This window comes from Gymnoscopelus microlampas (assembly GCF_963454915.1).
Source record: "Gymnoscopelus microlampas genome assembly, chromosome: 1".
Lineage (NCBI taxonomy): Eukaryota > Metazoa > Chordata > Actinopteri > Myctophiformes > Myctophidae > Gymnoscopelus > Gymnoscopelus microlampas.
In genome coordinates, this window is record NC_139962.1 from 9,992,723 (window position 1) to 10,014,423 (window position 21,701).

General features: G+C 41.6%; 2 protein-coding genes across 4 annotated transcripts in view; one reads left to right on the forward strand and one right to left on the reverse strand.

Moving 5' to 3' along the window:
* Positions 1–21,701, reverse strand: part of rab4a (RAB4a, member RAS oncogene family) — a 305,717-nt gene that overhangs the window by 228,397 nt on the left and 55,619 nt on the right. The window lies entirely within an intron of this gene.
* Positions 1–21,701, forward strand: part of LOC311046589 (histone-lysine N-methyltransferase EHMT2-like) — a 29,446-nt gene that overhangs the window by 5,501 nt on the left and 2,244 nt on the right. For 2 of the 3 annotated variants that reach the window (XM_084058996.1, XM_084058998.1), the window contains 11 exons: positions 9,189–9,407; positions 9,863–9,948; positions 10,029–10,138; positions 12,539–12,628; positions 14,546–14,679; positions 14,935–15,093; positions 19,102–19,246; positions 19,586–19,666; positions 19,789–19,904; positions 20,516–20,602; positions 21,114–21,201. In XM_084058996.1, the coding sequence (XP_083915122.1) occupies positions 9,189–9,407; positions 9,863–9,948; positions 10,029–10,138; positions 12,539–12,628; positions 14,546–14,679; positions 14,935–15,093; positions 19,102–19,246; positions 19,586–19,666; positions 19,789–19,904; positions 20,516–20,602; positions 21,114–21,201 (1,315 nt within the window). The remainder of the gene's footprint in view (positions 1–9,188; positions 9,408–9,862; positions 9,949–10,028; positions 10,139–12,538; positions 12,629–14,545; positions 14,680–14,934; positions 15,094–19,101; positions 19,247–19,585; positions 19,667–19,788; positions 19,905–20,515; positions 20,603–21,113; positions 21,202–21,701) is intronic. The other variant, XM_084058997.1, reaches the window with a different exon arrangement.

Consider the following 21,701-nt stretch of genomic DNA (forward strand, 5'->3'; position numbering starts at 1 on the left):
TCTGTGATTAGATCTATAGAGCCATCTGAACAGGTACTTATAGATCTGTGATTAGATCTATAGAGCCATCTGAACAGGTACTTATAGATCTGTGATTAGATCTATAGGGCCATCTGAACAGGTACTTATAGATCTGTGATTAGATCTATATAGAGCCATCTGAACAGGTACTTATAGATCTGTGATTATATATATAGAGCCATCTGAACAGGTACTTATAGATCTGTGATTAGATCTATAGAGCCATCTGAACAGGTACTTATAGATCTGTGATTAGATCTATAGAGCCATCTGAACAGGTACTTAGAGATCTGTTATTAGATCTATAGAGCCATCTGAACAGGTACTTAGAGATCTGTTATTAGATCTATAGAGCCATCTGAACAGGTACTTAGAGATCTGTCATCAGATCTACACACTTTGTGCTGGTTTCTCTTCTTAGAGGAACTGGAGCATCTTTCTCTGTCCTGACATGTGAGTGACTTTCTGCCCAACGGCTCCCTCTTGTGGCCTGTACATGCCACTGAGTTGCAACCATCTGTCTTAGTTATTATTAGATCTATTATTATGATCTAATTGTCTCCGCCAGGCCGAAGGCATGGCGAGAGAGTATGTTTTACCCTCCGTCCGTCCGTCCGTCCGTCCGTCCTGTCCGTGTGTTACCACCAAATCTGCGGCACCGTTGGCCCGGTCGCTGTGAAACTGTGCACACACACTCCCTGGATGCCAATTCAGAACCTCTGCCTCAAATTTTTCACATGGGCCTGTTATAGCGCCACCAGGAGGCCGATTTGTGCAAAACCCATTTTTTCACATTACTCCATCCAAAGTTTGCAGGATTGGTCCGTTTTGAACAAAATGCCTCAAATCATGAATGCAGCTTGCGATTTCCGTGAAATTTCACACACACATATTCCCTCTAGGCCGAGGAAGAAATGCCACCCTTTACACATTGGCCTGTTATAGCGCCACCAGCAGGTCTAATTTAGCAAAACACATTTTTGGAACAAAATGCCTCAAATCATGAATGCAGTGTCTGATTGCCGTGAAAGACCTAATAATAAATGGCACCATTTTCACATTGGCCTATTATAGCGCCACCAGGAGGCCAGAATAACGTACGTGACCTGGCGGAGACCTGTGCTCCGAGGAGCACTTTTTCTAGTTGTTCATGTATTTAAGTAGTAGTAATCTAAATGTATAATGTGTGTTCTGTAGGTACATGTGGATACATAAACCCAGCAAGGTGTTATCTCCAGAGTATTTGTGGCAGGACTTCAAACCCAGAACTCCAGAACTGAAGACCGTCCGCTTCTCTGGAGTTATAAAGAACTACGCTGAGATACGACCTGTACTGGACTGGACTGATAAACCATGAACTATAAGCAAAATAGTCGTGACGTTGCCCTCAATACCCTCAATACCCTCAATACTGTTTACGAGTGTAAACAACAATCTGGTAACACCCACCCATAAAACCAGTTGTTTTCCTACTCTCTACATATACTGTAGTGTTTTATGTTTGTAAAGATATTGAATGTTTTGGTGCTATTTCATATGTTTAAGGTTCAAGGTTGTTCGGGCCGCTACGCCCTGGTGCTATTTCATAAGTTTAAGGTTCAAGGTTGTTCGGGCCGCTACGTTCGGGCCGCTACGCGGCCCGAACGTCTAGCGTGACGCGTCGTTCACTTTGCAGTGCGCCATGTCTGGCGTTGTATCTCCAGCCGTCGTGGCTTTGGTGAAGTTGTCGTCATTGTGGTGGAGAGAGTTCTTGTGGTGGAGAGAGTTCCTTGTATAGATTATTACTATTTATCACTATGGAAGCCGTCGAACTGGTGCGATCTGACGGCATCCTAGAATTTATAGGTAGGATGTGATGTCATGTGATGTCATGCTGTCGTGAGATTACGTCACACTGGCGTTGTCATCGTGATGTCAGATTACGTCACACCGTCACACTGGCGTTGCATACGGACAACCGACATGGCGCAGGATTCAAATTGTATATATAGAGATTGTGACATCTCGTGTACAGGTACATAAGAGTAAAACTTATGTTGGTTTGGCTTCCTTCAGACTATGCAGCAGCATCGGTAACTAGAAAGTACTGTTCCTGAAGAAACAGTGTGGGATCGCTAAGAATGTTGAGCTGGTATTGAGTATTGATAGTGTTAGTAGTGTTATAGTAGGGTCATAATACAATGACATCAGTATTATGACGTCACTAGAATGGCATTACCATTCACTAGAATGGCATTAGGCACTTCTCCATTTAAATGACCCAAAAAACGGGGGGAATAATAATAACTAGAATGGCATTACCATTCACTAGAATGGAATTATGCATTATGACGTCACTAAATGGCATTTCTCTATTAAAATGACCCAAAAAAGGGGGGGAATAATAATAATAAATATAGCTATAGCAATAATACGGGGCCAGTGAGAGAGAGAGAGAGAGAGAGAGAGAGAGAGAGAGAGAGAGAGAGACATGGAAACTGGAGAGAGAGAGAGAGTAATGGAAACTGGAGAGAGAGAGGGAGAGACACATGGAAACTGGAGAGAGAGAGAGAGAGAGAGAGAGAGAGAGAGAGCGCCATGGAAACGGAATAGATTGAAGAGAGACATGGAAACGGAATAGATTGATGAGAGAGAGAGATGGAAACAGAATGGATTGATTGGACATCTCAACCTATTGCCATTAACAGGAATCGAACTCTCAACCTTCGGACTAATAGGCTGCAACACTACCTATAGTGCTATAGCTTTGTCCAGGCTGATGTTGTCTGTTGAAGATCATAAACTCTTGCCTTCTGTCATGAACCAAGCCAACACTAAGATCACTCATTCACAAACCATTTACCAATAGAGAAATTGTATGTCTCCTCGCAACCGAAAACAGTGAAAGCAGCCGATCTACAAGCTCAGAAACACGTTGCTATCTGAAAGGTTTTGAGATTGTAGATCGGCTATTTTCAGAATGAAGTATGTCATACATTGAAAAAACGTACTCTCAAATAAGCATTTCAGGTTATCGTTACCATTTGCACATGTATTCATTGATTCAGTCATGTTGTTTGCAATTCAACTTAAATTAAGTCTGCATCAAGTGAGGCTTGAACTGGCGAGCTTGAGATTGTGAGGCACTCATTTAAGGGAGACGCCATTGGACCAACAAACAAGGAACTGGGAAAAAGGAGGTCACACAGATGATACAGTTTCACGCAAATAGCTTTAAAATCCTGGTTTTGAAGTGTTTTTCAAACTGCTCAAAATTGCGGACAATCTAAGGGCGGAGCTTACTGGTCAAAGCGATAGATGTGTTCCTCATGAGTCAAGGCACATGTGTAAGCAAGTTTCACGACTTTCGGCCAAACGAGGCATGACTTTTGCCTGTTTAAAGTTTGCATTTTCAAAAAATTGCTATAGCGCCCCCCTTTGGCCAATTGGAGTGAGATTGGTTTCAGTGATATTTGGAATGACTCTCTACATTACTGCAACGTTTCAAAGAAATGTGAGTCTTGCATGTATGTGTTAGGGGCAGATGAATAATTTTCATAAAACTGCAATAGTTAAAATCTATTTCCTCCTGGGATTTTTGAGTAATCTGCACGAAACATTTTACACATGAACTTAGGACCTTTGCCAACAAAACAAAAGCGGCGGATTTTCCATAAGTGAAAAAACGCAGAAGTTAGGAGCCAATGACTGTTTTTCATATAATTCAAAATGGTGGGAGATCTAAAGGTCAGAGGTCAAAAGTCAGAGGGTGAAAGTTGTTCAGCATGAGGAGACGCATATGTGTATCCAAGTTTCATGGCTGTAGGTCAAACAGGGCATGAGTTGTACCTGTTCAAAGTTGCCATTTTCAATTGAGTGCTATAGTGCCACCTTTGGACGAAAGATCGTGAGAATTATTTCTTGATCGTTTTTCATGACCATCTACCATATGGCCGAGTTTCGTAAAAAGCGACAGCACGGTTCAGCCAGAACTGCCAAAAGTGGCAGAAGAACTAAAATAATGCGAATAATGAAACAGGTCCAGAGCTGAGCTCTGGCCCTGTAAAAAGAAAGAGGGAGCAAAAAAAGAGATCATCAGCATAAGTACATGTGCATTGTGCTCTTGGTATAGTATACAGTACACCAACAGCATTTGGTGTATACCAGCAGGAACAGCACATCAATCATCCAACACAGCCTTTTCCCCTTTAGTCCATGAGCCAGACAAGATGTCATTATCGAAAGAGTGGGCAAAACCATACCTATATTAAATTGTTTATAGGGTCAATATAAGTAAATAAATATATGATAACCTTTCCACAGGAGCAGCTTTTTCATATTTATCACACATTTTGTTATTTTCCCCATACGTACATGACAGGTGAAAAAAATGACAGCATTTAAAAAATAGTTATCATAATGAAACTTTCCCAGTTGATTACTTACATGAAGACAATGATTTATCGTATTACAAGTTTTCTGAAATTGTATATTTTAATATGCAAATGAGGCATTAGGAAAATATGCCCGAATTTGCATAACTTTCCAGAATCAACACTGGAACATTGGACAAAGCCAGAGTGAACATTCTTATTTCATTTTGTTAAGATGTTGGAGTCAAAGGTTTTTAACGAGGGAATATTCAATATCGGGCTCAATTTTGGGGCTCTGACTCGTGGACTGTAAGTAATCAACTGGGGAAGTTTCATTATAACTATTTTTTAAATGTCAAATGTCAACTATTTTTTCACCTGTCATATACGTATGGGGAAAATAACAAAATGTGTGATAAATATGAAAAAGCTGCTCCTGTGGAAAGGTTATCATATATGTATTTACTTATATTGACCCTATAAACAATTTAATATACAGTAGGTATGGTTTTGCCCACTCTTTCGATAAATCATTGCTCAATTTTGGGGCTCTGGCTCATGGACTACTTTGGCTTAACCTTCCTCCTGGAGAATGTCTCTGGGTTAAATATCCACAGATAATTAAAGTACTGCATCTTGTTGCCACCAAATATGTAGGCCTACTGCTCTCCACTGTAGGTAAAGGCTGAATGTAAGAAGCTGTGCAGAAGGCATGCTGCTCAGCCAGCAGTTGTTCTCTGTGTCAAACACTCTGTTTGTTGTTGCAGTGGTCCTCGTCCTGTTCCCATACGGCCCCCGAAAAACAAGCGTCTTTATCCTAATGATGGTGGCAGAGTGACAAATGAAACAGGTGTCACGGTGCCTCTGTTGTTAATTAAAGACTTGACCATTGTGGCAGCATGGACCAAGATTCTCTCCTGATTCAAGCTCACAATGTGATAAGATGCGACACATTTTGAGCTTGTAGATCTGCTATTTTCAATGATTTTATTTTGACAAATTTGTAATGTTTTTGAAACATTTTAAACTTGCTGATCCCACACAACGCATGCAGGGCAGGTATTGTGTGGCTTCCTGTCTGTAAAGTCCTTTAGCCTTGTTCCTAGCCTCTTCTCATCTCCGAGGAGAACAGCCTGGTAACGACCTGACACACAGATCATGTCTATAGGGGGGGACTTCCGGTGTATTTACAGCAGTGGTTCTCAAACTTTTTTCATGTTAAGGACCCCCAAAATGATATGTATTTGACTGCGGACCCCCACCATCTCAAAATATTTTGTTCCAGGGACCCCCCCAGAAGCAAAGATTTGAGTTACAAATGTTTGCTTTAAAAATATATATATTCAAAGATTTGCACAAATGTTCACGATTTTTTTTTAAATAGCCAAAGTATAAACGGTTAAAGTGGTTAAAATAATTGTGATGCTATATTAACACATTTTGCTGGGCACCCCCTGGTATCCCTCCAAGGACCCCTGGGGGTTCCCAGACCCCACTTTGAGAACCAATGATGTATACAGTACAGTAGGCTACTTCCCCCAGAAGCTGTCTTTCTCTATCGTTCACAACGTAGGTTTCATGCACGGGGGATGTAAACAGATCTACAAATCATCAACCTAACTCCGCGGGCGGTACTTCCAGTGCTTCCGGTTTAGACACACTCAGTAGCACAGGGGTCTTCAACAGGGGGTCCGGGACCCCTAGGGGGTCCTCAGAGTCACTACAGGGGGTCCGCCAAATCTTTGTGTGATATGATTTAGTTTTTTACCTTAACCACTTGAACCCTAGCATCCCTTTTCTGAGGAGAACTTTAGCCAAAAATGGCAGATCTACAAGCTCACAACGACGTAGATCGGCTATTTTCGGCAAAGAGGACCGGTAGAGGTGTAGAGAGAAAAAAGAGCAGACCAAGTAAACAAAAAAAGTTCAATCTGAAACACAATTTCATACAATATAGAGGGGGTCCCTGCTTCACCTCTCTTTCAGCTAGGGGGTCCTTGGCATGAAAACGTTGAAGACCCCTGCAGTAGCAGGTCTCACCCTGCGGTATCGCCCTAAAGGCCGATTTTAATCATTCTTTCTTAAATTTGTTTTGGGGGGGGGGGGGGGGGTTTAGTAAATATATAACCACTCTGTAACCACTCTCCCCGCTCTGATTGGCTAGTTAACCAAGCTGTATTTGACTTTTATGTTGTGCTTGACTGTCCATCAGGTTGATGCTTGGCTATATATAGTGTTTATGGCTGTGCTGTGGAATGCTGTGTACACTTGAGAGAGAGTCCCGGGCAGCTGAGAAGACAGATCCAAATAGCCTATTCACCCGCTCCAGCAACCCATAGGCCGATAGGCAGCCGTGGTCACATGCACTCATTACTACTGAAGGTTATATTGAAGCCACATTACAGCGAGCCATCAGGCAGAAATCACAGGACAATGCATTGGATATAAGGATCGCTTTGTTTTATTATATGTGGCAGCTGAAACCTAAGAGAGACAGATTGCTTTCTGACTTTGTCATCTTTTTTCTCCCCCTTCCCAGTGGGCCAATATTGATGGAATTCGTGAAGTGAATTGTACCAACAAAAAAACATATTCGACTTGTTGAAGCGCACGCCTGCTATTTTGTTTAACAAAAAAACGTAGCCGTGTTAATTTCGTGGAGGATGAGTGAAGGGACAGGACCGAACACGCAGGGTCCAGCCAAACCCGGGGCACCCGGGGGCAGGCCAGAGACCACCACTGGCAGGTAGGGTGTCGCATATCCTTAAAATAGCTGTGATATTACATAGTTTTCATGTATTCCATTTACATGGCCATAGATCACATCACACCCATGCCCTCCAGAGGAGGGGAGTCATTGTGGCCGCATTAAAAGTAGCAGTGCTTGTGTACTCCCCCTATAATTAATAGCTGTGACTTGGGGTCAGCTATTGTTATTTAATTTCATATATATTTGAGATTTCTGGCAGAAAACTAGTGTGTTTAGTAAAATATCTCTGCTTATCACAACACGGACCTGATGTTTTGGGACCCGAAATGATTGCAGGACTGAACATTAATTACATTACATTACAGTCATTTAGCAGACGCTTTTATCCAAAGCGACTTACAATAAGTGCATTCAACATAGGTAGGGAACGAAACTACTAATCACCAGAAGTCTTAAGTGCATTCCCTTCTAAAACAAGAAACTAAGAGTATACCTAAGGTAAAAGTGCAATATATCAGCTACCTACTTTCTTAAACTGATGAGACAAATAGGAAAATCAACTGAGAGCTAAAACAAATGAGTGTATCAAGTAAACAAGATCCAATAAAACAAGAGCGCATACAAATAATTGACAACAAGTAGGCAAGGCTAAGAGGAAGGGTCAGGGTAGTGTTTCCTGAAGAGGTGGGTTTTCAGACTGCGGCGAAAGATGGGCAGTGACTCTGCTGTCCTGACATCAGTGGGGAACACTCATACTTATGAGACACAGTTAACAGGTATATACGTTGAGATTGGTGCCGGGTAATTAATCACACCTGTCAACTGTGTGCCCCCATATGTATGCGCTCTCTGGTGGAGGAATGTACGGGAGAGAAGAGCAATGAAAGTCATGCAGGAGTATATTAAGACGGAATATGTGTGCATGAACGAGAGGGAGCACAGTGGAACAGTGAGGATGCAAGGAGTAGAGGGGGGGGGGCGAAGGTGAAGGAGCTTAAGTACCTGCATGGGGTCAACTAAAGAAATGGAGAGTGTGGAAGAGCGGTGAAGAAGAGAGAGCAGGCAGGGGTGGAACGGATGGAGGAAAGTGTCAGCAGTGATTTGTGACAGAAGGGGAGAGTGAGAGGGAAGATGTATACGACGGTATTGAGACCCATTGGTGGAACGTAACTGTCATGATTAATGACTTCATTTGCTTGACCCAGCACACACATGTGCATCTACATAAGCCAGGGGTCTTCAACAGGGGGTCCGGGACCCCTAGGGGGTCCTCAGAGTTACTACAGGGGGTCCGCCAAATCTTTGTGTGATATGATTTTTCTTTTTACCTTAACCACTTGAACCATAGCATCCCTTTTCTGAGGAGAACTTTAGCCAAAAACAGCAAATCTACAAGCTCACAACGCCTCGCGCTGCGTCGCACGCGCGGAGAACCACTTGACACCAGGCGGTATCACACGACAAGCTCTAAAGTTTAATACACACATAGAGAATATATACAGTATTGTACAGTGGACACATGACGTGACCAGAAGATATGGAACAAGGACAAGAACAGAATGGATAGGAACAGAACATACGTCTTGTATCAAACATTACACAGAGGCAGTTTCTTTAAAGGTTTCATGACGTTCAGTTTTACCACACATTAAAAGTCTTTGTCATGGTCCTTCAAACGTGTATAGAAAGTTTTAACAAAAAATTCCACTCCATTGATCCATGGCAACTGTCTTTCTCTCACATTTCTAAAGCCTTTTCAACTGCAATGAAAAAAGAAATCTTTGTTCTGAAATTTGTTCTGAAATTCTGTTCCACAAAAAAAAAGTTTGAGAGCGTTTAAGAAGTTTTAAAACACAGCGGTGAATAGTAATGGCCGCCGCTCGACTTTGCTAGGTAGTAATGACATGTATACAAATGAAAAAATAAAAATACTGGATGCGATAGTAATAAAAGTGAGTTATTGATAGCTATATATGGGACAGGGTCACGTTGATATTAGATTGTGTTGTTTTGGAGTCTACTTGCAGCCCAAGTCAGTCAGAAATGGCACATTGCAGTTTTAATGTACCATAGAAGTAAATGACCCCTGCCTCTTGTCTTTGCAGCTCATCTCATGTAGCTGTAAGAGGTGAGGTGGGTGTCGGGGCAGACAGCCCTCTGCCCAGTCATTCTGGACAGGGGCTTGACACCTCTATTCCTGGAGGAACCCAGACAGGCAGCCAAGCACCGCAGGCTGGGATGGGGATGGGGATGGCTCCTGCGACCCTTCAAGGACCTCATAAAGAAACAATGCAGATTATCATTTTGGCCCTTGCTACAGAGAAGTAAGTCTTATCTCTAAAGCAGTGGTGACCGACCTTTTCTGGATCAAGGCCCACTTGAAATCTCGCGGCCCGCCCACCTGACCACTTAAAGGGAGATAGTTCATCCCCAAAAAAGATTTTGCACACATCTTCCCGATTTTTCAAAAATAGAAGCTTGAAGTGCGGCACCGAGTGCCACGCTATTTTTGAATTTACGAGCTATTTACGAGCTTGCATATCTGCTATTTTTGAATAGCCAAAGTGTAAAATAATGCTTTTTAGCTCAAATAAAAAAATTACACAGATGCGTTCCCGGTCTTAATGATTTAACATGGTTTCACTTCCCCGGATTGAACCGGGAACCGTCCGGTTACAAGTGCACTCCTCTAACCTTCAGATCACTGCTGCCCCATCATGTGACTTGCATCAAGTTACACACACTGTCTTGATCATTGATTTTCATTTTCATTTCCAAGTAGACCCAAGAAACTGCACTTCCATCTCAAGGAGCTTCACATCTCAACCAAACACGGGGAGCGCAAGAAAGTCGTGCTGATGTTAGGTGCGTTAAATGCCCTCTGGTGGTTTCAATTGGCTATTACAAGTCTCACTTCACAGTCCAAAAATGTGTCTTCATTGCAGTGCATGGAATAGACCCCAACTTCAACATGGAGACCCAGAAAAAACTCACACCGCTCTATGCTGCAGCTGAGGCAGCAGGCCACCAAGAGATCTGTCACATGCTCATACAAGTAAGGATATAAGTATTCAAACTATCTGTTATTGTGCGTGTGAAAGAGTGGGGCATCCTGCACCTATACTGTAAATACTGAATGTTTTAAGACGTATAAGATCACTCCATTTTAAATGTGAAAAGGCAGTTTTCAGAGGTCTTTTATCTCTAAGAACATCTTACTAGAGGAGCCGTGAAGTGACTGTGAAACTATTGTAATGAGTATGTATGTATGTCACTCTGTCTGCAAAGACATGACCACCACATGAACCCCAGTGTCCCTGCACTGGGCCTGTCATAATAGACACATTGATCGATTGATCGATCGAGCTAGCTAGCTAGAAGATTTGTCTATTGGGTCCTACTGGGGAAATTGCAGACAGGTTCTCTTTTATGGCGTTTTTTGAAGAAGGTGTCTGGTGGTAGGGCAGTCCACATGTTGGTGGCATAATAGTAGAATGAATTCATACCCATGTTTGTGCCGAATTTGCTCTTTTGAAGTCTGACAGGTATATGGGCACTGGTCCCTTGAGTATCTTAAAGACCAACCCATTGCAGGTCCTCTACCCTGAGCCATCCCAACCTAGCATAATGAGCAGGGCTTAAATGAATGAATGAATGCTAATGTGGGCTCTGCTCAATACAGGAGACTGGCAGGTGACGTTGCTATTATGCTTAATTTGGCCTCACACACACACACACACACACACACACACACACACACACACACACACACACACACACACACACACACACACACACACACACACACACACACACACACACACACACACACACACACACACATGCAACTCAGTAGTAAGTGGAACATATATATGAAGTGAGCAACAGCTAATCAAACCAATTCAGAAAAAATATATAGGTATGGCAAGGTCACCTGATGGCATCAATATCAATGGCCAACAAACACACATTTCATGGGCTTTACATAAAGGCTCAAATGTAACATGTCAAATGTGTATAAATGCCTTGAGACAACTTAACCACTTGAACCCCAGCATCCATATTCTGGGCGGAGCATTAGCCAAAAATAGCCTGACAACGTGTTGTCAGGCTAGGTTGTAGATTGGCTATTTTTGTCAAAGAGATTTGGTGTAGAGGGGAAAAAAGTTATTAGAATACAGAGCCAACTCATGTCCGTTTTACCAAGTATCCAGGGTTTAGATGGTTAAGCTTTCAAATGCAGTCTCATATCCCTCTGTTGTGAATAGTTCATACATTATGTTGGCCTGCACAGTGTGTTGATCAATATATATTGTCCTTTTCTCTGACATGCACCGTTCCGTTTTCAGCACCATGGACAGAGAGCTGCAGGGTCAGAGAGCAGAAGAGAGAAATAAGCCACGGAACTTTGTGGGTTTAATCATTCTGATGAATCTATCATTCTGATGGATTTATCATTCTGATGAATTTATCATTCTGATGGATTTATCATTCTGATGAATCTATCATTCTGATGGATTTATCATTCTGATGAATGATAGTCATTCATCAGATGCGATGCCCGTTTCAGTTGAAATGAATGAAACATATCAAGGGCTACCTGTCTTGACAATTAAGCAACTTAATTGCTTTGACTGATTCTTTTCATTCAACAACAATATCACATTAACAGACAAGATCACCAGGTTAAAACGCAACAAATAGAAACTGAAGAGCATAAGCCCCAGTAACCTAGGCCAGTGGTTCTCAAACCTTTTTTAAATTTCAATGACCCCCAAAACTCTGAGAGTGCACAAGTGGAACCAGATGGGCCCTCAGAGTTATATACAGACCTATATAATAAGGGTCCATTTGGAACCCCCTCCACCACTTTGAGTAACAGTCTCTTAGGCCTACTAATGCCTAAAAAACCACAACACGACACCTGGAGGAAACTTTGCATCACGACACAGCTCTATGCCTACTCCGTGGTACGACGGTGTTGCTTGACAAAAAGAACACATACAACCTTCGTTGTATTGTTCCTTTTCATTTTTAATCTTTCATATTGTTGCTGTCGGGCAGAAACCTCTTATCTCCATAATTATTCTAACATTTTTGTTTTTTGTAAATTAACGTCCTACTTGATCATATTACAGCGTCGCACAAAAGCATCAAAAGTAGCAGATCCACAAGCTTGTAGATCTGCTACTTTTGCTATTTTCTTATTTGAATCCTGAAAAGTAACAGTTTTGGACATATGAGGTTTCCATCCAACAGAGACGATTATTTTGCAATACTTTGATAACACAATAATCAATACAGATTATTGAATTCAAATTTTGACCAGGAAGCCAAGGTTATGGCAGCAGACATACCTTGCCGTACCCAATTGACACCCTGGAATCAAACTAATCAATTTGCCATTGCTACATAATCATTAATAATCATAATGTTTGTGGTGTGGTCCATTCAGGCTATGTGTGATGAGGACCAGCCCACACTACTGATGGAGGCCTGCCAGAACGACCACATAGAGACAGCTGTAGCCAGCTCCACACACAGGGTAAGGAAGGGCTTTAACTCCGACAGCTATATACTCTTAAAATGATTGATTCTTGGAAATATATATATATGATACATATATTTCAAGGCAGCTAGAGTAGTTTAGAGCAATTAGTCAATTTCACGGAAATGTGTGTTTTAATGGATACAAATGTTGTGAGGTTTCCTATGACTCCTCAGGATGTAGAAGGGTTCACGTGTCTCCACCTAGAGGCAAAGTGTGGTCATTACAACAGTGTTGAGAACCTCTCTGGGCTGGTAGAGATGGACTGTCAGGTTAGCCTTCGGCTGATTTGGTCTGTCACCGCTCAGTTGTGATTGGATTTCACTCCCTCCGAAGTAGTGAGGGACCAATCAGGGCCCAGTATGCAAATATGGGGCGGGTTTATCACGAGAGGCATTTTATTTAATTCGCCACTTGGAAATGCAGGTTCCACACAGAGATTTCAGACTAATATCTACGCAGCGATATTAGTCTGGCCATGCCAGGCTATAGTGCTGCTGCTCCACAGCTCTGTCACTGACCCATCATGTGACCACACACCTCTGTATGGAAACTCCATTCTAATATCCAAAGGACCACTTTTTATTTTGACAGAAGCATCAATGTCATATTAACATATTATTACAAATTGCAATCAGAATCTCCATTTGTCACGATGTAATCTGTTTTGAACTTGTAGATCTCCCATTTTTGAAAATGTTTTTAAACCCTCAGATATTCTATATTATGATTATTTATTTATTTTTGACACATTTTAGATCATTTAGAAAAAAATGATTAACACAAAACCTCTCTTTAGGGGGTCCTGGCACAAACTCTTTTAAGATGGTAGTCCTTGACTTGAGAACGAATGGTCTAAATCAGGGGTCTTCAACAGGGGGTCAGGGACCCCTAGGGGGTCCTCAGAGCTACTATAGGGGTCCTTTTCTGAGGGGAACATTTTTGGCAAAGAGGCTAAAAAAATAATAATAATCTGAAACACAATTTTATGCAATATAGAGTAGGGGGTCCCTGCTTCATCTGTCTCAGCTAGGGGGTCCTTGGCCTGAAAACGTTGAAGACCCCTGGTCTAAATGGCTGATATCAGCATCAGTGACAAGGTGATTATGAGTGATGAATCACAGGATGTCACAGCTTACATACAGTAACATCCACAGTGTTAATTTAATTTAACTCTGAAGGAGTACAAATGAACCAAATGGACCTGTTCCATGTGTACTCTCTTGGAGTTAAATAAGGACTTTTACAGTGTATCTGGTAAGTTTCTGGGTTATAGCACATACACAGTTGATGATGGCATTCAGCTAGAAAATGGCTAAGAGTACAATCTAACACCATTTATTGTAATATCATCTTCAGAACTTGTCTCCCAGTGCAGCCATTTGCAAATGCTTGTGTGACTACACTGACCCATTCTCCTATATCATAGCCAGGAAGTGATTATGACACTGACCCATCCTTGTCTTATAGTCCTATATCATAGCCAGGAAGTGATAGATATTGGCACGCCCACGGCACCAAGGCTATGTAAAAGGAAAGGACAGAAACATCACTTTCTTGGTCCGGCAATTCCAGCCGGCAGATTGGTCATGGCTCTGGGAGGCAAACTGGAGTTGGAAGTTTGATGGAATATATTGAAGTCCATGAGAGCCCAGTGGACACGCTTATGAATAAACACTTGAATGTTATCTGTTAAATAATTGGTGTTAAATAATCGGTTCAGTAAATTAAAAGAAGACATATCACACATGTTCTTATCTCTTGTTTTTTTCTCCGATGTGCACACTTTAACATTTCATTGAGGTATCTAAAGAGCACAGAGTAAGTTTCAGACTTTGTATGACATGCCTCTTAGAGGAGCACTAGGGTTCATGTGGTTAATTTGGGTTGTTGTTGTTGTTGTCATGTCTCCAGGAGGAGGCAGCGTTTGGTGACAGTGGTGACATGGCACGGTGGCTCCTGGATGCACGTTGTGACCTTCAGGCCACCGTCCACGGTGACTTCCCTCTTCACATCACTGCACCAGAGGATAGGCTGGAATGTGTCATGTGAGTGCAGGATATTGAGACGCACGCAAGCTCGCTCACTCACTGACTTTAGGGAATTAACAGACACTTTTATCCAGAGCGACTTATACAGTACGTGTAAGAACAGAGTCAATTACATGAACCCTAGTATCAACAAATGACAGGGTAAATGATCACTCAAATAAAGTGCAACGAACAATTAAGAGCTTCAAAGTAACTAGGATACCAGGTAAAGAGGCTCATTTTAAGTGGCCGAGTTTCTCCTTTTGTTTTCAGGCTCTTCTTGTCTAGCGGTTTGGACGTCAACCTGAAGAATGGAGTGTTAGAGACGCCTCCAGACTCCACCGTCTGGTGGGCCGTCCTGCAAGCTAACCGGAGGGAGAGGGAAGCCAAGTACCTCACGTGCCCGAAGAATGCAGAGAGACTCCTTCACAGGTCAGTTTTATGTTTAACTGTCCAGAAGTGCCTAGAGGCCAAGGTAAAACCTTTGCCCTGCATTTTTCACATCTGCCTTTTATAGTGCCACCAGAAGGCCGACTTATGTAAACTTTTTTTTTTATATTACTCCTTCCCATTTTATCAAAATTTCATGCAAATCGGTATACATGATCTCTATAGTCATGTGATCAAGACGGATCTGTTTGATTTTTCATATTCCATCCTGATTGGCTAAGATTCACATCAGCAGTAGTGGCTTGTTTTGAACAAAATGCCGCAAATCATGAACGCAGCGTCCGATTGCGGTCAAACTTTGCACGCACATTCACACTATGTTGAGGAACAAATGCCACCCTTTTAACATTGGCCTGCAGGTCTAATTTTGCAAAACACATTTTTGGAACAAAATGCCTCAAATCATGAATGCAATGTCCAATTGAAAGGCCTAAGAAGAAATGGCACCCTTTTCACATTGGCCTATTATAGCACCACCAGGATCGAGGCCACAATAACCTACCTGACCTGGCGGAGACCTGTATTGGAGCCGGTAGGAGGTGCGCCACTAGTCTGGCAGATGCTGAGGTGGGGTGGGAAACTTGGTTCCCCCCCCACACTTTACACCAGAAAAAAGTGACCTTTTGGTACCTACCAAAAAGTGACCTTTTCAAATGATCCGGATTTACAGAGGACTATGTCTAAAAAATGATTCATGCAAATTGTCTCTATCACAGAGCCACCCAGAGCCACAAACCAACAGTCACTGAACATGTTTCACTGCCACACCGGGCCCCAACATGACAGCAACAGAGCTACTGTACATCTTGAACCACATCTTGAACCACACACAAACAGCATCAAACACGAACAGCATAAAACAAAAACATCATACAACACAAACTGCAGCTGCAGCAGCAGCAGCAGCAGCATCCAGCAAAGGAAAAGGAAAAATTAGGTATATCACAATTATTACATATTCACCTGATCGCAAGTATTTCAGATAATCGCAATACTTTTTTGGATAATCGTCATAATCATTTCCATGTTGAAAAATGTTCATATGTTTTCAAACATTTTCAAAAATAGTGGAAATAGCAGACTGCTATTTCCACGTATAAAGTTATTGAGTTAAGCAAGTTATTTGTCATATCTGACCCGTGCACCTTTTGTTTACGAAGACAGACACATTTTTATGCAATAATTAATTAATTTGGCCTAGTTCATCGCAATTATTTGAGCAACATTTAATCGTAAAGTAAAATGTCATAATCGTGACAGTCCTAAAGAGGTTCCTACTTTGAGTCGTCTTCATCAGCCGTCTTTAGGGGAAACCCCCGAGAAGGACAAGGTCTTCGGCCGTTGCGGACCAAGTCGTCGGAGGAATCCCCCATGCAGACAAACCCATGGATAGAGAGAGATCTCCAGATCTCGTTCTCTAGGGCAGGGCATCCTCGGATGAGCCTTTCAGCGGGCGTATCCCGCCATCTCCATCCTCCCCTGCAACACCTCTGCCAGCCTTGAGAATCAGGAAAGGAAGGAAGGAAGAAAGAAAGAAAGATTAATTCAAGTAACCGAGAGCCACATATACGTATACTGTATCCTGTCACAACATACAGCCTAGTATATGAAAAATAAGAATTAAATAACCTTACCTAAACCTAACCCTATAACTGAAATAAAATAACCAAAAACAAAAAAGAAACTAACAAAATCCGCCCAGAAACCGCATTTTTTTTATTTCGGCGTCCGCCGACCCCCAGCCTTCCCAATTGTCAAGCTCACCCGCCGCCTATGATACACAGCCTAGTATATGTAGAGCTTGTAGATCGGCTATTTTCACAAAGTTTGCTTCTTTCTTACGTAATATTTGACCATTTGGCCAATTTAGTATTAAAAGTCATTAAATTGTAACTTTATACATGTGCAAATACCCTGTATACACTTATAGAGCATAGCAGTGGCGGCCATTTTGTGGTGTCACAGATAGAAAACCCATTATTTTTTCCCTTGGAGATTTCCGAAAATATTATTTATAAATTATGTTAAGCCTGGAACCAAGCCATCCAGGATTCTGTGTGAAGAATGTGTGAAGTGATTTACTAGGCCCAGTGGTGCAATAAGCACTCAAAATCTTGACTTGAGTATAAGTACCAATACAGCCATTATATACTCTATGAAATACTCTATTACAAGTACAAGTCTGGTATTCAAACTTTACTTCAGCAAAAGTACAAAAGTATTGGCATCATAATATACTTAAAGTACCAAAAGTAAAAGTACTCATTATGCACAAAGCGTTGATGTGACGCGTTGTGAGTTTGTAGATCGGCTATTTTTTCAAATAGCCTAACTATATAGGCTATAGGCTGAAGTGGTATGTTTTGTAATAATAATCCAAATCTACAAAGTAACTAACCAAAGTTTTAAAATAATTGTAGTGGAGTAAAATATTTGTCTCTGGTATGTAGTGGAGTAGAAGTAAAAGTATTGACTTTTTTTTTTTTATCCAGTAAAGTAAAATCTCCTCAAAATTGTACAGTACTTGAGTACATGTACTTAGTTACTTTACACCACTGTCTAGGCCAGCATAGCCTGTCTTAGCATCACAATCAAACACAGCTCAACAATACAACATATTCACTTCACATCACATCACACAACACAACAATGCTTGTTCCTGACTAGTTGTTGCTTTACCAAGTAAACTAAAAGTGAAATTAAACACACAAATTCCATCAATTCCTTTAATGCTAAGCCGCTAATTAGCTAAGTTAAGTCACCTGCAGAAACTCACCTATGTTTGGTCAGATAGAGATAATGCACTTCTGTTTCCAATGTTTTGTTGTCACAAGCATGTTTTAGCAGCTCTACTCAACGTTCATGTGGAGTAATGTTGCATTATTAGTTGTTTTGATATTTTACTACAAACATTGCAGAGCTTGTAACAAACTGCATGTGTCTGTCTGTGTGTGTGTGGGGGGGGGGGGGGGGGGGGGGACAATTGGAGGACTTATAAAGCCCGCCCCTCCCTCCCTGCTTCCTAGGGACATTGTTAAACATACATTAACCAGGTTAGCCCTATTTAATACATAGGCTATTTAAAAATAGCCGATCTACAAGCTCACAACGCGTCGCGTCAAGTACTCAGACCTGCCAGCACTCTCCCCTCAGTGCTCCATATTATTTTTCTTATAGGCTCGGCTTTCCATCCACACACCTGCACTACATGTTCCACACATCGATAGTATACACATTCATACACCACTGGTTTTCACGTTTTTTTCGTGAAATTTTGCACACACATTCCCACTAGGCCGAGGAAGAAATGCCACTTGAAATGTTTCAAATCAGCCTCATGGTGGTGCTATTTTTACCTATAACTGCACCGAAATGTGTTAAACTTTGTATGTGCACTCCCTAGAGGCCAAGGAAAAACCTTGCAAAAACTGCATTTTTCACATCTGCCTCTTATAGCGCCACCAGGAGGCCAACTTATGTAAAACACATTTTGGATATTAAGCCTTCAGATTTTATCCAAATTTCACGCAAATCGGTACAAATGATCTCTATCATGTGATCAAGACCGATCTGTTTGATTTTTCATATTTCATCCTGATTGGCTAAGATTGCCATCTAAAGTTCGCAGGAGCGTCCCTTTTTGAACAAAATGCAGCAAATCATGAACGCACCGTCCGATGGCGGTGAAAGTTTGCACGCACATTCGCACTACGTTGAGGAACAAATGCCACCCTTTGAACATCCTATTACAGCGCCACCAGGAGGCCGATTTTTGCAACACTTTTCTTTTTCATATTACTCCTATCATGCAAATCGGTACACATTATCTCTGGATTCAAGTGATTAAGATGGTTCCGTCAGATTTTTCACATTCCATCCTGATTGGCGAATTCCGAACATTGCTGGCCCACAATAACCTACCTGACCTGGCGGAGGACTGTGCTCCGAGGAGAACCTTTTCTAGTTTGTGCTTTTGTTTCCTTTTTACAGAGACATAGCTCAGGGGCAGGAGAGAGTTCCAGTCCCCTGTGTCAACTCTGTGGACAACGACAGTTATCCAGACGACTACCAATATATCTCCGAGTGTTGTGTCACGTCCCCCATAAATATTAATAGAGACATCACTCACTTACAGGTGAGTGGAGTAGGACACCATGGCATTACATCACAACTGTGTCCATGCAGGGAAACTAACTGCTTATGAATTTGTCTTGTTGGTATTTGTGCAGCGAGTATTTTCTTTAACAGAGAGAAAATGGAAATCAATTCAAATGCTCAGTTAAGTCATATAGGTATACAACAATATTGTGTGTTGAAAATAATCTACAATCTTACAATGCATTCTTGCAATGCATTGTAAGCTTGTAGATTTTTTTTTTTTCGGTATGCAACACACCGTTGTACGATGGAGTAATCAGGCTTAAATTGCATAGCAGTGGGAGATGACCGTTTTCTTTCTTCCTTTGGCCCACAGCACTGTGTGTGTGAAGAAAACTGCTCGGCTAGTATCTGTTTGTATGATGAAGAAATCAGTCTACGATGTTGGTACGACAAGGTAAGGCTTGTGCTTGTGTGCTCAGAAAATAAATGAAAATGTTAACTGTTGTGTCAGTTTTGCAGAGATCAAATCAAGTATATGAGGAAATGAATGTTTTTCTGTTGTTATTTGACCCTCAGGGAGGGCGCTTGCTACCAGAGTTCTACCTTGAAGACCCTCCGTTCGTCTTTGAGTGTAACCATGCCTGTTCCTGTGGGAGGGGCTGCAAGAACCGTGTAGTACAACATGGACTAAGGTAACTGCATCATGATGTGGTTCTTAATGGCACTGGTTCTCACAGTGTGGTCTGTGGACCCGCAGGGGTCCTTCAGGGGGTGCCAAGGGGTCCACAGCTTAGTTGATATAGCATCAAAATGTAGTTTAACCACTTTAACCCTACATACATCCGCCATTTGAAAATAGCCAATCTCTTTTAAACAATTTGGAATATTACTTAAATATTGTAACAACACAAATCTTGTCGGTCCCTGGCACAAAATCTTTTTAGTTGGTGGGGGGGGCGTTGACATGGACATTTGAGAACCACTGCTCAATGGAATGAACATTCAGATGTGTCCAGATTACAGCCGTAAAAATCAACATACATTTGATGTAGTTACAACTCCTACTGGTCTGAGGCTGGATCAGGATGTGACAGATTTCACTGACGGTGATTTACCTTAAATTTGTGCAGATTTTGAGTATTTAGTCATCATGGTCAAAATAGGGTTATGATTTAATGTAGGGTTAAAATCCTCATGCGTGTCCTCTGTATTATCAAAGACTAGATACTTTGGCGTCTGTTGTTTATTTGTGACGTTAGAAAACAAATGATATACAACTACTAATGAGAATCTTCATCCTCAGGACCAGACTTCAGCTCTTCAAGACCAATACGAAGGGCTGGGGTGTTCGAGCATTGGAAGACATACCCCAATGGACCTTTGTATGCCAGTAAGTACTAAATACCTATTAAAAGACATACCCCAATGGACCTTTGTATGTAAGTACTAAATACGTATGTTTATTGTTAAGTTCAAGACTAGCACAGAAAACGGTTTCATGTGTGACACAGATTCCTGGCAGTGTTTGTGTTCTTATCCAGCAGTATAATCCTCCCTATTAGCATCCCTGCTCTTGGATGACCATGGCGAACAGAGGGAAATGACTGACCTTACAGAGTCAGACCTTTGTCTTAATGAAAACATTATTTGTGGACCTTTAATGTTTGTATTTGAGTACCCCTGCTCTAGTTCATATAAAGCTCAATGAAATAAACATACCAAAGCGCCGCTCATTTAACAGAAGATAATACAATTGCTTAAAATGTTTCTAATGGGAATTTGTGCCGAGTCTGTTGTCAGATCGTTTTTCTTTCCTCAATACGTTTTAGAGCTAATTTGAAGCATTTAAAACAACTGTGTATGAAGTTGTAAGCCCTGTTGATAATCTTTTCTTTGCATAGGTATGTGGGGGAGATCATCTCAGAGACAGAGGCATTGATGAGGGAAGATGATACCTACATTCTCAGCTTGGACTGTCATAGAGACCAGGTAATGCAGTGGTGTAAAGTAACTAACTTTTACTCAAGTACTGTACATCAGTACCATTTCAAGGTACTTTTACTTTACTTGAGGATTTCCATTTTTCGATAATTCTACTCCGCTACATCTCAGAGGCAAATAATGTACAATACTATCATCTCTGTCGGGTGGAAACCTCAGAATGTCAAAAAAGTGTTAGTTTCGAGCCGCGTTTCGAGCTTGTAGATCTGCTACTGTTGATGCTTTCGTGTGACACTGCAGCTAGTATGATCAAGTAGGACGTTAATTTACGAAAAAACGTTAAAATGTGGAGATAAGAGATTTCTTCCCTCGACAGCAACGATATACTTGTACTTATACAGTATTCAAGTACATGTGCTTGGTTGCTGCTGTCCACCACTGGTTATTTCATTTAGAGAGCCTTCGTCTTCTTCCCAGGCCCATAGACAGAGAGTGTTCCGTCACGCTTTGATCTCGCCGCAAAGCGGGCCGCTATGGGCTGTATAGTT